This window comes from Cibotium barometz, chromosome 24 (assembly GCF_041138505.1).
Source record: "Cibotium barometz isolate CiBa-2024 chromosome 24, ASM4113850v1, whole genome shotgun sequence".
Classification (NCBI taxonomy): domain Eukaryota; kingdom Viridiplantae; phylum Streptophyta; class Polypodiopsida; order Cyatheales; family Cibotiaceae; genus Cibotium; species Cibotium barometz.
Window position 1 is genome coordinate 43,055,871 of NC_141069.1, and position 17,603 is coordinate 43,073,473.

Here is a 17,603-nt window from a genome sequence, read left to right on the forward strand (position 1 = left end):
CACGAGAATCATGATACAACTCATTGTTGGTACCTAAGGAAACCCGACATCACAACCTATGGTGCTCCAAGCGCTAAAGCAACCACAACCTATGGTGCTCCAAGCGCCAAATAAACCACTAGCCCTACTGCCCAACAAATTCTTCTCAATCAATGCATAATCAAGCACCCATTCATTAGAACCATATACTGACAAATTCTTCTCAACCGTGGTGCATAATTCAGCACCCATTCATCGAAAACCTATACTAAGAGGAGGTATAGGGCTCTAATGAATGGGTGTTGGATTATGCACCGCGGTTGAGAGGCATTTGTTGAGGCCTAGACAATAACAACATTGTGCTCATTGCCATTGCCCCACGGGAACCATGATATAGCTCATTGTTGGTACTAGGGAAGCCCAACATCATAACCTATGGTGCTCCCAGTGCCAAAGCAACCACTAGCCCTATTACCCATACCAACAAATTCTTCTCAACCCCAGTGTATAATCCAGGACCCATTCATCAAACCTTATACCGAGAGATATGTACAGACCACCACCAATGCCATACCCACCTCTAGTATTACCACCCCAATTGGTTCCTCTTAGAACCGCACCAATACAATAGTACTCAATGACTTTACCAATGGACTCTGAGAGTCCATAATAGGAGAGCTATAAGTCATATGAGAAATATGATTCATATGGATATTTAGAGTAACCCCAACCATTGACTATACCTCTCTGTTTAAAGCCATGGTGCAACAAAGAGAGAGGGACATCAACAATATGACATGCAGGCCACCTCTTCTCAATGTTTCCATTACACCATGTTGTCGAATGTCCTAAAAACCATGGCACACCTAGCACCCCATGTCATTCCATATGTAGATTCAAACATGATTTCAAGGATTGTCCCAATAGAGAGACAATCACCCTAGTGGCATGGGCACATTAGCCACTTTATAGAGGAAGTGTACAAGGATGACTTTTTCATATAGCCTCCCTTAATGCTATCGCAAGGCTCTAGAGTGCAGTTGCTAAGGAGACATCCAAGTCAATAAAGAAGAAGAAAGCTCACAAGGCTCCAGATGAGGGTAGTTTTTAAGGAGATATCTAAGGCAACAAAGAAGAAGAAAGCTCAAGATTTAACCTCAAAGCCAGTAGCCCACCAAGAGCCAGAGGTGCAATCCCCAAAGGCTGTAGATTAGCCCCTAAAAAGGTTGATGAACCAATCCTCCCTAGATGTCCAGAAGAAAAAGAACTCAAAGAGTTCATAGAAACATAATGCATGATCAATTGTCAAGGGCAATAGTGTTTTGACCATTGAAAGTGGTTTGAACGAGAAGCTATCTCTCTTGTGGAGATAATTAAGTGATCTCCCATTCAAATCAGCTCTTCCCAAGAGAAGAAACCAATTGACTACGAAAACCTTCCAAAGAAACTCAAGGAGTACCTTAACCCCATGTTGGAAATAGAGCAAATGAAACAATTCCAAGAGCAAGGGTTTGTGAGGAAGGTGTAGGCTAAACTAGAGCCAGTACTTGAGTAATTGGTCAAGTACAAAACATTGACCTTGCCTGAGCCAATCCCTAACCCCATCCTAGAGCTAATCATAGACGCAATGAGGGAACCTCACAACATGCAAAAGTCCTTGACCAAAACTATACTTGAGCAGGCTAAACTAAAGCGAGTACTTGAGCAAGTGGTCAAGGATGAAATATTAACCCTATCTCACCCAATCCCTAACCCTATCCTGGAGGAGCAGGCTAAACTAGAGCGAGTACTTGAGCAAGTGGTCGAGGATGAAATATTAATCCTATCTCACCTAATCCCTAACCCTATCCTGGAGCCAATTATAGAACCAATGAAGGTGCAGGCTAAACTAGAGCCAATACTTAAGCAAGTGGTCGAGTATGAAACATTGACCCTACTACGTGAGCCAATCCCTGATCCCATCCAAGGGCCAATCCTAAAACCAATGAGGAAACCTCAGAGCATGCAAAAGGCCTTGACCGAAATTGTAACCATTCTTAAGAGGCTACAAAAAGAGCGTCTCTGGAGTTAATCATTCTTAAGAGGCCGCAAAAAGAGCATGCAAAAGGCTTTGACCAAAACTGTAACCATTCTTAGGAGGCTTTGACCAAAATTGTAACCAATTCTGGAGCCTCTAACTTGGAGTCAATCCAACTAGATTCCACATTACTAGATGCAATGGAGGAGGACTCACAGAGGTGAAATTTGGCCTTCCATGGGTCATCATAGTAACCACAATATTTTCTTTGATGTGATAGGTGATTATTTAATTTTCATTTCAACCCCATCAAAGGCACCACCTCCTAGGAAAGGATTGGTGCACGTCCCCCACACATTAGCAAGTTTGAGCTAAGTGAGTGTGAATACCACACAAGGGACATAGCAAGCCTCACAGCCTTCCTCGAGCTTTCGAGTCCTGATAAGTTCTCTTTTATAAGGACATTCTTAACTTTAAAGAGACTTATCCGAGTGGACGAATGGGAATTTAAGAGCCTACACAACTAATCTAAAATTGAAGAAGGGAGGATGAGCTATGCCATAGTGTGCGCTCTCCTTCCATACCCAAGACCAAAGGATGCCTAAAAGTGCCCATGAACAAGCTGGGAACACTACTTTGAAAGCAATGAAATGAATGTCATGTTACCTTTCATTTATAAGGGAACAACGGTCTCTACAATCTTAGATGGTGGTGCTATTATCATCAGCATAATCACCAAGGATTGCTAGGAGAGGCCTGGGGAAGCCCACCACTTATAGGCACAAGCCTCATGGTCAAGCTTTTACCAAACGGGAACATAGTAGAACCTTTGGGCATCCTTCAGGATGTAAAGATTAAGACCTTTGGACTAAGTTCTCACCACGCATTTGTAGTGATGGATTTTTTTACGAAGAGTCATACATCATGTTCCTTGGAAAGACCTTATATGAGAGACACAAGGCTGGTTCACAATTGGAAAACCAATCAGATTTATATACATAAAGGTAACCAATCCTTGAAAATAAACTTGAATATATATGAACTCGTCCCATGGGGCGAGGCATTCTCACCCTAACGAGTTAGACACAACTGCTTGAACTGCCTCAACTAATATTTATAGATGTAGAGCATGCAACATAGCCACTCACATCACATTTGTTAACAAGATATGGATATTGAAGATGAGGACCAAGAATGCGAGCCTCTCCCAAAGCTTGTCGACCATGAGGACTTGATTCACGTTCTTGTAACCATGGACAATCTTCCACAAAAGCTTGGGACAATGTTTGTTCTTGAAATCATATCCATGTTTGTTCTTGACGTATTTGAGATAAAACTAGCATTGGAACCAACTTTGAGGACTCAATTCACATTCTTCTAACCATGGACACTCTCCCATATAAGCTTGGGACAATGGACACTCTCCCCCATAAGCTTGCATGATACGGTGTTGGAATCACATCTATATTTGTTATCGACGTATTCAAGACAAAACTAGCAGCGGTGGAACCGGCTCGTCTCTTGAGTTAGAGTTTCCCTAGAAAGACGACATAGCAGCATGGACCACCTTGGTTGATATCGAGGCTAGCCATAACATGTTGTCTTGGGAGACATGTACCTCATTAGGCCATCCACCCCTCGCATAGCAAACATCACTACTGCTAAATAATTCCCAAATCTATGACTATCGATTATTTTGAAACAGAGTTTCTTATTAGATCTAAACCTGTATTGTGCAAGATTTGTGACCCCCCTGAAAGAGAGCATCATCCTCGAGAGGGGATGGATTGCAACCACGGATTGCATTGTCAATTGGCAAAGAAGGACCATGATGCTTGAGCTCCCCTTCGGAATAATTATCGTACCCTTGGTGGATGAGGGCACCCTAAACCTATCAACATCCTAAGCCTTGTCCTCCACTTATAAACCACCATCTTAGGTTACATCTAACACTAAACAATCCTCTTTCCTCACCGTGTCAACTACCCCTCAAACGATTGTGGAGATCCAAAACTTCTTTGATGAAGATGAAGACCACCTCCCAAACCTTAACCTCGACAACTCTTTAAGGAGGTCACCAAGAAAGCATGGGTACCCAAGAGAACCCTGGTAGCCACTAGTTGTAGCTCAACCATGAGCTGAGGTCTGCCAAGCTAGAACCCCAAGCAACAAAGTTTTATCCAAACCTTAAGCCTCGCTGGATCCCTCATCAAGCTCCTAGAAGCCCAGGTCTTCTATGAAGAGAACCCATATATGTGGATTCCAAAAAACTTGCCATTCACAAGACCTTAGAAGTTAAAAAGGATCCAAATAAGATGGCCTCAATACCCAATACCACCAACGAAGTCTACGCTTTGTAAAAATTACTATATGCATAACGATTCTATGATGGAAATCCCCGCATTTGGGTGTCGAGATTCAAAAAAACCATGCCTTCGACCCCTGCATGATGCATCGTAAAACATTAAATCCAAGTAGGTGTGGAGACCCAAAACCATGCCTCCCTAATGCTAACCCCAAATCCTAAGCAAGAATGGAGAGCAGTGGCTTCCACCTCAATTCTGCCCACCGACACCACCTTCAGAAAAGTGAGAAGAGTCTATGAACTCTAAGCAACAAGAGGTAACACCTTGCCCTAGTGGCCCTACCCCTCCTTATTACCATTAAAGAAGAGCCATCCATGGCACCAAAACCCAAAGAGAACCATGAATACACTTTTGTGGCACCTCACAAACCTAAGGCTCAAAAAGATCACCACAACCCACAGTCGCCCAATTGTTGTTCTAAAGTTGAATTGACATGGGTCGCATTGCCAATTTGAGGGATTGTTCGAGGAGTCAGAGTGCCACGCAATCCAAGATCAATGATCAAAGGTGTTGAATCGTCTTCGAAGTTGAATCATTTAGGAGTCGGGTCACCATGATCCAAGATTGATGATCAAAGGTATTGAATTGTCTAGGAGTTTGATCGCAATCTTAGAAGTAAGATTGCGATCAAAGTATTGAATTGTCTAGGAGTTTGATCGCAATCTTAGAAGTAAGATCGATGATTAAAGAAGTTGCATCGTTTGGAAAGTCAAATTAGTAGAGAACATTTAAGGTAATGCATGGTTTGTGTGGGAGTTTTAAAGGATGTGTCTCTCACTTGCTTCTTCTTCCAACTACCTCATATTGAAGGGTCAACACCATTTTCACAACCAACGGAGTCCCAGCATGACGCACCTCTACAGCACCTTCATAACCAACGGAGTCCCAGCATGAAGCACCTCTACATACCTATCACTTCCTTGGATCGGTCTTGAACTACCCACACTAGACCTAGGCCACCAACTCCCTAAAGTATCTTGGCATTAGCTTCACCATCGAATTGGACCAACTTGGTTGACATGAGGATGTGGTCATGTTAAACCACTCCGGAGGTTAACATGGTTTCGCCCACCCTACCTATCATAAGGCGCTTTGCCATCTAACCTAAACGAATGGGCACTTATCCTTTATAAGACGGTGCTGGAACATATACAGTAGTCTTACCATGAGCTTAATGTCAAATAGGGAAAGTCTACAAATTTAATGCACATAATTGCTTAATGCTAGTAATAGAGACAAGAACATTTTTTTGTTTGGGCGACCTAGTGTGAAAACTAGTCGCTTGTATTATATAAGTATTTTTTTTACAATAAACAATACACAATCATTCCCTTATAATAGTTTACTTGTGAGCTCTCCTTCTTTGAGCCTTCTTCCCTCTTCTTGCTTTCTTGTATGCTTTTGAATTCATGCTTGCTTAATGGATGCATGATTGAGTAGGATTTATTGTAGGGTTCCTTTTTTTTATTAGCTTCTTCTTCCCTTGTTTGTGTGAGAGAGAACCATTACGAAGGATCATCTCTTCTTACCTCCATCTAGGCATTGAGAGCTCTCCCTTCACCCCTTTGGCAAGGGGCATTCAGGTGTGACAATAGAGTGAGGATGTGACAGTAGACGAGCTAGCGCATCCACGAAGTTTTAATTACAGCTCAAAGATAAGACCCAACGACACATGCTTCAGTAAGGCTAGGGTAAGCTATTGACATGAATAGTAAAAAACAACATGATAGATTTTGCTTATATTAAAGACCAAAAGTTAGAAAAGGCATGCAAGGCAGTGACCATACTATTGGTGATGCAATAAGCAACTTTAGATATGCCTACAGTCGTATAATATTAGAATGCAGTGTGTCTATGGAATTGGCTAAATTAAGCTGAATTAATAGTAAAATCGACCATCCCCTTGCCCATGACATAGAGCATAGCAGAAGGAACAACCGCTGTCTCTCTCGAAAACACAAACGAGTGGAGTTGACTTCACACACTCTTGGATACTAACACTCCCTCCATTACACTAGTAATTGACCATCTCCTTGCCCATGACATAGAGCATAATAGAAGGAACAACCACTGCCTCTCTTGAAAGCACGAAAGGGTGAGTTGACTCTTGGATACTAACACTCCCTCCATTACAAGTGCATCCAAAAGAAGAAACAACATATTGTAATTGACTCCTCCACCCACGCACCCCCTCCCCTCAAAAACATACATCCACCCATACACACACATGCAAGGCATTAGAGGTGGTACGATGAATAAAATTAATCCATTCAAATATAGTACGATGAATAAAATTAATCCATTCAAATATACCTTGCTGCACTCCCAAGAAATATGCCCTTGTAGTTTATTGAGGACTCCCTTTCGCATTCATATTGTCATTAATGCGTTTACGAGACTCTAAAATCTTGTTTAGGGCGAAGACGTAATAACTAACACAGCTGCCCAAGAACTGCACAAGCGAGAGGAGCGAGCGAAGCAAAACGCATTGTGTGTTTAAGCTTAGAGGGGTTATTTAGGGTTTCGCAGGCATGAAGATAGAGGAAGTGCAGTCCACCACCAAAAAGCAGCGTGTGGCTTCACACACCCACATCAAGGGTCTCGGCTTGAAGGTACACTCTTCGGGTGAAGCCCTTGCCCTTCTTGGTCCATTGTTTCAACTTTGGTCTTGCTTTTCTACAGGAGGATGGAACTGCCCTCGGTATTGGCTCTGGCTTTGTTGGGCAAGAGCAGGCCAGAGAGGCAGCTGGCCTTGTTGTTGACATGATCCGGCAGAAGAAGATGGCAGGACGTGCTTTGCTGCTTGCCGGTGCCCCCGGAACTGGCAAGACCGCCCTTGCATTGGGCATCTCCCAGGAGCTTGGAAGCAAGGTATGTACATCGCGTTCAGCTACATCCCAGGTGAGTACTAGTACAGCTGCTAGCTTTGGTCCTTGCTACTGTTCCAACTCCATACCGACTATATGAGAGAGAGAGAGAGAGAGAGAGAGAGAGAGCGAGAGAGAGAGAGCGAGAGATAGAGAGAGAGTAATATTAACATCCACAGAAGACGCCAAGGGTGTATGGGACCCAAGTGGATACAATGGTACCATGTATATACTGAACCACGCAAAACTGTGAGAGAAATTAAAAAGGAAATCCAACACTAGTGTATGTGCATGTAATCATTTGATGATCCACGCGCCATGGCTAGAATTGAGTTGATGGCGGAGGAAATGTAAGGCCTTTGTGATGGGAGCATGTCATATAGGTGGAGAATCTTCTTGATCTGCCTTTACCAGATAGAGGGTCGTTGTGCAGAGGCACTGGATGGTGGACTCTGGTGTTGTCACCATCTGGTCTTATCCCTTTCTCTGAAATGATGCCCAATGAGATTGGCCGTCCATATGCAAGTATTGAGGATGGGATATTTCAAAGTTTGTGACACAACTACGAGTATTCAGGCACAACCCCCAAGCATGGACCAGCCATACATCAACTAACAAGCCTTGGGGGTAACCGGGTAGCGTATGTGCCACGTGGAAGTGCTACATGGCAATGATGATGTGGCGACGAGAACATGTGGCAGGTCATGGACCCGACCGACAATAGTAAAACAAACCGAGCAGGAGCATTGATGCATATATATTCGTGGGTAGACAAATCATGATAAGCATCTGCTCTCTTTAGTGTTGGACTTCACAGAGCGTTTCTCTGCAGGTGAAGTGCTAGCTAGCCTCTAGGAGTGTATTGGTCACAGGGTTGCAATTGACGTTTTCACTCAACCATATCCATTGTATTAGAGATTTAATTATATTACATCTTTCTTGTACATAATACAGACAATAGTTTAGGATTCTTGTGTGTGCTTTGTGAGATTTTGCAGCACTTTGCATTCTATCTTTGAAAACACTAGTGTATTCTATCTTGCAGTTGGTATCAGAGCCTAGTGAACTTGTAAATATTTTTCTTTTCCAGCACCCGTGCTTTTTGATTGCTTGGATAGGGTAGAGTCTCGTAGCTCCTAGAGTGGCACAAGTATGAGTTTGGGAAAAGTCTTCTTTTTGGTATCTGTGGTGTAGGGTAACCCCGCTTATCCCACCCACTCTTTCTCAACGTGAAAGGCTTTTGTCCTTCACCATCATTCTTTATCCTTGTTTGGGTGACTTGTTATGGATCCCATAGAGCGTGCAAATTTACTTTAGGGTCTCAAAGAAAGCATGGAGGCCATGTCTAATTGTCTCGATTGGATAGAGTCCGCACCCGGAGCATCTACTAGTGTGCCGGATTTGGATTCTGCGGAGGCTCGTGCTTCTTAGCAAGGGCTTGATGATTTTGAGGACAATGTAGCGAAACTTCCTGGAGGAGGGTTTTTCACTCCTTTGGTGGATGTGGGTAGGGATGTATTGGACAAGCTTCGCTCCTGATTCGGTAGTCATCATTCTACTCCTGCATGTAATTGGCATGAGAGACGCCGTTTGTATCACCGACAGGTTCCTTCGCGGAGTTCCTCTCCACTAGATTCTCTGGACAGTTCCCGCTTGTCTTTTTTCGGCTCGTCGGGGAACTATTGGTTTGCAGAATTCTTCTTCCATACCTCGTTGGGAACAAACTCTATTATTGAAGCTTTTGAAGTCTCTCAAGTTCAATAGGAATGTAACATGTGGAAGCTTCGTGGAAGAATCGGTAACTTCAATGCTCATAATTCAGCAATCATTCACGACTAATATAACGCACAACTACAGGGCCCCCACCATGAATGGTGTATTTGCTTTATTAGAATGATATAAATATGAAAATAAAGACGGAATCTTGACTTGCACTTTTCACCTTGGTTGGAGCTTTCCCCTTGGCTGACCTGGCCCTTGGAACGTACCACCACTTTGTGAATAATGAGATGACTCTATTGAATTCAGCGCTGGGCTTTTATACCCCTTTAAATGGCTGGTCGGCTACCCCATATAGGGTCGGCTTGCTGAATATCCTCACGACTAGGTAAAATAGCATTAAATGCTCTTTTAACTTGGTCGTTTCACACTGTATAATGGTTGGCCAATCTTGTGTATGGACTAGGTTGTTGGGCAGTCACTGTGCATGTTGACGGTACATATATATTGTAACATGCGGAAGCTTCGGAGAAGAATCGGTAACTTCAATACTCAGAATTCAGTACTCTTTTCGCGACAGAAATTTATGCACAAACTGAAAGGAGATGCGCAGAAAATAGAGAGAGAGAGGGAGAGATGGAGAGGACACAGTATTGGGTCCCAATTACCCTCTGTAAGGCCCCCACCACGGATGGTGTATTTGCTTTATTAGAATGATGTGAATCTGAAAAGAAAATACAGAATTCTTGACCTTTCTTGGTTGGAAAATCCTTGCCCTTGACCTTCAGTTCTCCACCCCTTTGCTTAGCAACTCCCTTGGCTTGTCTAGCCCTTGATTTGCTTGAGCTCTTGGTGAATAATGAGATGAATGAATGGGATTATGGACACTTCTATTTATACTACCCATAGAGGAGCAGTCGGCCAGCATAGAACCAGGCGGCCAGCTTTTAGTGTCCCACGGCTGAAAATTCAGCAATAAATCCTGAATTAAATCCCATAAAATGCTGCGTTTTTCCCTATCAAGCTGAAAGGTGATGCGCCTGCTTCTAGAGTGCTGGGTTCAGCCTTTGCACACATTCCAAGGGCTGGGCAGCCTGTATGGGCTGCCCCATACTTGCCCTACAGCCATGTAAAGGCTGTAAACTCTTGGAATTTGCCTTATTCTTGCCTTAGGGCTGTCCTACAGCCCCTCCATGGCTGGTGGGTTCAGCCTGGGCTTTCCTGGCCCTCATGGGGGTGGTTCCACACCATTCCCATGCCCACACTAAGATCCGGGGTAGCCCTATGGGCTGGCCCTTTGTTCTAAACACTAACTACTCGGTGATCTGGCATCCGGTACCATACCAGATACACAGAATCACTGACATCATTCTAGAGGGAGACTCACAGCGCGGACTGGCACTGTTTCATGTGCAGGACAATGCACACCTGACCTTGGACTCATGTGCAGGACAATACACACCTGACCTCGGACGACTGAGATGGATCCTTGGCTGACTCGTCCCGGACTGGGCTCACATGGGACCAGTTCACCATCCCAGGTCCTGCACCTTCTGTACAGAAATGTCTACGTGGCATCGAAGTGCCGGATGCACGTGACATATATGCCCCACACCTTGGCCGACTAGTTGGGCAGGGCCCAAGGCCCCTAGGGCTGGCCCACAGCCTGCCTAGCCCACGCTAGGGCTTGTGGGCACAGCGTTGGGCCCTCCTGGCCCCTTGGGGTGGCTATAAGCTGTCCCATGCCCACAACAAGAGCCTTAAGGCTTAAGCTCCCTTCTGGGGTAGCCTTATGGGTTGGATCCCTATTCTACATGCATCTACAAATGTCCAGCATCCAGTTGCAAACCAGATACACAGATCATTTGACATCATTCTAGAGGGAGACTCACAGTATGGACTGACACTCCTTCATGTGTAGAACAATGCACACCTGACCTCGGACGCGTAGAGTGGAACCTTGGCTGACTCGTCCCAGATTGGGTTCACACGGGACCAATTTTCACTCCAGGTCTTGCACCTACTTGTGTAGATATGTCTACGTGGCATCCAAGTGCAGGATGCACTTGACAGCCGCTTCTGCTTGACTTGATGGAAGCTCCATAGCCTCCAAAAAGTCCGTCAATAAAGCCGGATAGTCTTCAATGAACTCTTTGTCAAGCCATACCACTTCGTGGGTCCCTCGGTCCTGAAACTTTGTGAGGAATTGTCTGTCTCTTTGACTCATAGTCACAGGAAACGGCCATTTCAGTCCCTAGAAACGCGTTTCTCCGTTTCCGGACCCCATCCGTTTCCATGGCCGTTTCTCGTTTCCCAAGTGATCTTGTCACAAGAAACGACCATTTCCACTCCTAAAAACTCGTTTCCCGTTTCCATTCCTCGAACGTTTCCGTTCTCGTTACTTGTTTCTGGTGACCATGCTTTGACTTGAGCCATGCTTGAAGCGGTGTAAAAGGATCTGTTCTAGAACCATCACTCAGTCTCATCAACTATATCTGGTTCCGCTTCGTCTTTTACTTCTAAAGGGATTGAACCTGTATATGGTTTTAGCCAACTGACATGGAACACATCATGCATAGTCCAGCTCGGAGGTAGCTTTAACTTCATTGACACCTCGTTGATCTTTCTCTGGATAGAAAAAGGTCCGAAGCTCCTAAACGATAACTTTGGGCATCACTTGTCTTCCTGTTTCAGTCTTTGCTTCATGATTTCTCTCTCTCTCTCTCTCTCTCTCTCTCTCTCTCTCTCTCTGTCTCATTTCTGTGTGAGCAGCTCCATCCTGCACCTAACCCTAATGTGCAGGTTTGTGTGTGTGTGAGTGTGTGAGTCCAACACCAATAATTGGTATCAGAGCTGGGGCAGCTGCAACTGGAATTCCGTCAACAGCACACAGTCTGTCCGTCGTCTGCGAAATTCCGTCGACGGAGCTAGTTTGTCCGTCGCTTTTGCAGAGTTCTGTCGACGGAGTTGTTCGCCTCTTTCGCCCAGCCCGACCGGCGGCACTAGTGCAAGCAGCACCGTCGCCGCCCCTCAGCACCTCCCGGCCGGCGGCACTAGTGCAGGCAGCGCTGCCGCCGTCCCTCAGCGCTTCCTGGCCAGCGCAGTCTGTCTGCGGCTATGCTTCCTCGGTCGGCGTCGCTATTGCGCGCAGAAACGCCGCCGCCCGCTTGCTCCTCCCACGTCGGCGTTGCAGCCTCTGTCTGCTGTTCTCACCCTGTGGGCCCGACTGCAGCGCCTTTTTGCGGGTATTCACACCAGCTGGTGACTTCGCCAGCCAGCTCACGGTGTCCCTTGCCAGCCTGTACCTGGCCGACTGACGCCTGCACCCCTCAGCACCCATTTTGTATTGTACCATCCGGGTACTGGCCTGTAGGTACTTTTTATACAGACTTTTATTCACATGAAAATACAAATTTTGTAGCCATTTCAGGGCAGGTCAGATTCAAACAAAATTCTAGGGGTTTGCCAAAAATTATCCTTTGCCAGAAAAACCTGCAGGTGGTGTCATTCATATTGTTTGGTTTGGAATTTGGGGTTTTCCAAATTGAGGTCAAAATCAGCAAATTGAGCATCTTTTAGTTTGTAGAAATTTGGGGCTTTTGTGAAAATTGGCCAATTAATAGCACATTGAAGCGATTGGAGTGCATAAAAATTGGGGCTTTTCAGATTGGAGCATGTAATTGAGCATTATAGTTGTGATTTGTCGCATATGTATACACATTGTGTGTAATTGGACAATTTGGTGGAGGTTTATACTTGCTTTAGTTTGCAGGCAAACATTTGCACAAGACATTTGGTTGCCTGGCAGTGTACATTGGTGCTTGGTTGGCTTGCAGGTATATTTTGTTGACATGGCTCAAAATGCTACAGATGTATTTGGTGTCCTCATCCAGGAGGACAAGTTGGATGGATCTAACTACTCCTCTGGAGTTTCATGATCCGTAATTTGCTGGTAGCCAAAGGGCTTTGGGGCATCGTGTGTGGTGATGACACATGCTCACTTACCATACAGCCAGCCACGCCTCAAAGGGGAGGTGCTCAAAGAGCTCCTGAAGTAGAACCTGCTCCCACACAAGAGCAGAAGAGATGGGACTCTAGGGATGCACAAGCCATGTCATTGATAGCCCTTTCAATGAAAAGGACTATTATTTTGCACATTCGTTCTTGCAAGACATCGAAGCTTGCATGGGACACATTGGAAGCAATGTATCAGGTACGCAACGAGGCAAGAGTTGCCTACTTGAAGAGGCAATTGGATCTTCTTTCTATGGATGAGGGTGACTCCATGGCAGATCATCTCACCAAAGTGAAAGATTTGTAGGAACAATTGCTCAACATTGATGAGGTTATCCCAGACAGACAGCTGGTCACCAACATTCTTCATTCTTTACCACCTTTCTACTTGGGCTTTCACACCTCTCTATGAGAGGAGGTGGTGATCCCGTCACTTTTGAATAGCTGGTGGGTTTACTCTTGCAGGAAGAGCAAACAAGAGCAAACTTAGCGAGCAACCGTGGTGGAGACAAGGCATTTACAACCAAGGATGAGGGTAAAGCAAAGAGCTTTAAGCATGGGGGATAACATTCTAGCAAGGCTGGTCATGGACAGCCCTCTTCTGGTGGTGAAAAGTCTGACAAAGGGGATGCAAACAAGCCTAAAAAGAAAGGCAAATGTCACTACTTTCATAAGCCTGGACACTACATGAGTGAATGTAGGAAGCACATTGCAAAAGAGAAAAGGAAAGAAGCAGGCAATGCAGTAGTAGCAGACTCTTCTGATGACAAAGCACAGCAATCAGCTAATGTAATTCAGGAAGAGCACTTTTTTGGTCACATGCACTAGTGACACACCAAGTGCTTGAGACAATGATATGTATTGCATTGCATCTGACAGAGAGGATGTATCATGGTATTTTGATAGTGGTGCTTCGAGCCACATCACTTCATGCAAAGATGTATTTCAGCACTTGGTTTATGCTTCAAATGGTCGCATTGTATCATGTGCAGATTATACCACATATCCAATAAAGGGAATTGGCAATGTCATACTTATTGTAGCCAATGGTGCCAATATATGTATGAAAAATGTATTGTATGTTCCAAGCATAAAGAAAAATCTGCTCTCCGTCTCAGCCATAAACGACCAAGGTTTAAAGGTTGAATTTGAAGATGGGAAGTGTTTGGTAAAAGACCCATCAAAGGGTTATGAAATAGTCACTTTTGGAACACGATACAAAGGCTTGTATAAGCTGGACAGCTATGACAAGCGTACTTATGATGCAAATACAGTGGCTGTCCACACTCCTGCTATGCATGATGCAGAGCTATGGCATGCTCGTTTTGGGCATGTGAATTTTTAGAGTTTGATGCTTTTGCAGAAGCATCATATGGTTGATAATATGCCGCCTCTTGAGTCTCCACCAAGACATGTATGTGAGGGGTGTATTTTGGGAAAGATGCAACGAAAACCATTCCTCAAAGATGGAGCTGTTAGAGCTGAAAGTAAATTACAGCTCATACATAGTGATGTATGTGGTCCAATGCGGACACCATCCACAGGGGGACATCTTTACTTCGTCACATTCATTGATGACTACTCCAGGTTTGCTTGGTTTACCCTTTGAAAGCGAAAGCAGAAGTGTTTGCATGCTTTCGACACTTTGTAGCAATGGCTGAAAATATGTGTGGATGTAAAGTCCAAACACTCCGCTCAGATAGAGGTGGAGAATACATGTCAAATGCATTCAAGGATTATATGCTTCAAAAGGGCATCAAACATCAATGTACTGTGCCTTATACACCGCAACAGAATGGTGTAGCTGAAAGAAAAAATAGATCTCTCATGGAGATGGCAAGATGCATGGTGAAAACACAAAAGTTGCCTCACAATTTTTGGATGGAAGCTATAATGTGTGCAACTCATGTGTTGAACAGGCGTCCAACAAAAGCTTTGAAAACCATAACACCATTTGAGGCTTGGTATAGCCGAAAGCCAACAATGGATTATATGCGTACATTTGGGTGTTTGGCATATGCACATGTGCCAGAACAACTCCGAACAAAGCTAGATGACAAAGCAATGAAATGCTTTTTTGTGGGCTACAGCAATGAGAGCAAAGGATACCGTCTTTATAATCCAACAACACGAAGGATTTTTGTCAGTAGAGATGTGGTATTTGCTGAAAATTCAGAACAGCCCATGTACAGTTTGTATAAAAGTAATGATATAGAACATGTGGAATAGCCAGCCATTCAGCCCCCTTCTATGGAAGAAGTGGAAGATCTTGTCAGGGAAGAGCAAACAGCCATTGACACAGCCAAGTCACTGCCAAGATGGTTGCTGAAAACTTTGCAAGAAAGCAAACTTGTAGCTCCACTCACAGGTAGAACAAGGGCTAGTTCCAGCCATGCATTGAATATACATCGTGGGGAGTCTGCATTAGCCATGGGTGGTCTCTTTGATTCAGAAGAGGCTTCTTCTTATGAAGAAGCACATGAGAATGAGCATTGGGTGCAAGCTATGCAAGATGAAATCTCTTCTATCATGAAGAACAATACTTGGGATCTTGTGGAATTACCTAAAGGCAAGCATGTCATTGGAACAAAGTGGGTGTACAAAGTCAAAAGGAAGTCTGATGGTACTATTGACAGGTACAAAGCAAGACTTGTGGCTAAAGGCTACTCCCAGAAAAAGGGAATAGATTATGGGGAGACTTTTGCTCCTACTTCAAGAATGACCACAATAAGATCAGTGATTGCATTGGCTGCACATAAAGGATGGAAAGTGCTGTCACGTGCATCCCGCACTTGGATGCCACGTAGACATTTCTGTACAGAAGGTGCAGGACCTGGGATGGTGAACTGGTCCCATGTGAGCCCAGTCCGGGACGAGTCAGCCAGGGATCGATCTCAGTCGTCCGAGGTCAGGTGTGCATTGTCCTGCACATGAGTCCAAGGTCAGGTGTGCACTGTCCTGCACATGAAACAGTGCCAGTCCGCGCTGTGAGTCTCCCTGTGGAATGATGTCAGATGTTTTGTGTATCTAGTTTGCAACCGGATGCCAGACCTCTGTGGGCATGTAGGTTTGCATGTAGAGATGGGGCCAGCCCATAGGGCTACCCCAGTGCGAAGATTTGCACTCTTAGTGTGGGCATGGGGGAGATGTAGAACCACCCCCAAGGGGCCAGGAGGGCCCAGGCTGTGCCCACCAGCCGTGGCATGGGCTGGAAGGGCTGTCGGCCAGCCCTAGGGCTTCTGGACAGGCAGCCGACAGGGCTAAAAGCCCTACCCAGCAGGTCGGCCAGGTGTGGGGAGCAGTCCCACACCCATGCACAGGGCTGCCCAGCAGCCTGGCACTGTCCCAGCAGGCATGCGCAGAGTGGCCAGCAGGTTGCATAGTGTGAAAGCATATTATTGCTAAAGACCTAGTCGTGAGGCTTTTATAAAGCTGGCCGACTGGATGCTAAGGGGAGTATAAATACTCCAGCCAAGAAACAATGAAGGCATCTCAGTTTTCACCAAGTGCTCAAGCCAATCAAGGGCCAGTCAAGCCAAGGAGATTGCCAAGCAAAGGGGTGGACTTCTGAAGGTCAAGGGCAGGATTTTCCAGCCAAGAAAAGGTCAAGTTTCTGTATTTGTTTTTTAGATTTACATCATTCTAATAAAGCAAATACACCATCCGTGGTGGGGGCCCTACAGAGGGTAATTGGGACCCAATACTGTGTCCTCTCCATCTCCCCCTTCTCTCTCTATTTTCTGCACATCTCCTTTCAGTTTGTGCGTTAATTCCGTCGCGAAAAGAGTGCTGTTTTCTGAGTTTTGAAGTACTGATCCTTCTCCGAAGCTTCCGCATATTATAGTGGTATCAGAGCCTACTTCAAGAACAAAGATTCAGCAAAGAACACCAGAAAATTTTTTCGCTCGTGTGGTTGGTTTTTAGACGCCGGTGGACTACCCCTTTCGGAGTGACTCCTGTCCCTCGAAGGACGGTTGGTTTTTAGCCTCCGGAAATCTCCCACACAGATAGTGGATGGTCGGATTGCGTTCCGGAAAGGAATTGCATTTTCCCGCTATGGCGAGCTTTGGCGACGAGAGAGAACCAGAACCATGGGACCAAAGTGCACCAGGCAGCCCAGCGAGGGCACCCGGCTTGAGTGTCACAGACATGTTCCGGCAGATGATGCGAGCAATCGCAGACCAGACAACCAAGTTGGATGAGCAGAAGGCGCGGATTTTGGCTCTGGAGGAGCGTTCTCGCTCTCCAGCGTTGCGTTTTCCATCTCCTCCTCCCTCTCCTTCCGTATCCCAGATACTAGATCCTCGTCACAGGGACCCTCTCGCGGGGTCACAGCCGCAGCCAAGCTCCTTGCTTGAGATGCAGATGCGTGCATTGAAGATTCGACAAAGAGAAGACCACGCCATGCGATGAGTGGAACACGAGCGTTACCTCAGAGCTTTGGACGCCAGATTGACACCGGCGGCGCCCTCGAATCATTTTCCCGAGAAAATGAATTTCAGTAAGTATAATGGTAAACTCGATCCCACTACTCTTTATTCATGGTTACATCAATTTGAAGCTTACTTTGCCGCAGTTAGGAAAACAGATACTGACAAAGTGATCTTAGCTAGTTGGTACTTGGAAGGTGAGGCCATTCCT

The 17,603-nt window shown here is 45.3% G+C and overlaps 1 protein-coding gene across 1 annotated transcript in view; it reads left to right on the forward strand.

Moving 5' to 3' along the window:
• The first annotated feature begins 6,694 nt into the window (after nucleotides 1–6,694).
• Nucleotides 6,695–17,603, forward strand: part of LOC147625331 (ruvB-like protein 1) — a 48,800-nt gene continuing 37,891 nt past the window's right edge. The window contains exons 1-2 of the mRNA XM_086818652.1: nucleotides 6,695–6,974; nucleotides 7,045–7,233. Coding sequence (XP_086674778.1) covers nucleotides 6,894–6,974; nucleotides 7,045–7,233 — 270 coding nt within the window. The 5' untranslated portion in view covers nucleotides 6,695–6,893. The remainder of the gene's footprint in view (nucleotides 6,975–7,044; nucleotides 7,234–17,603) is intronic.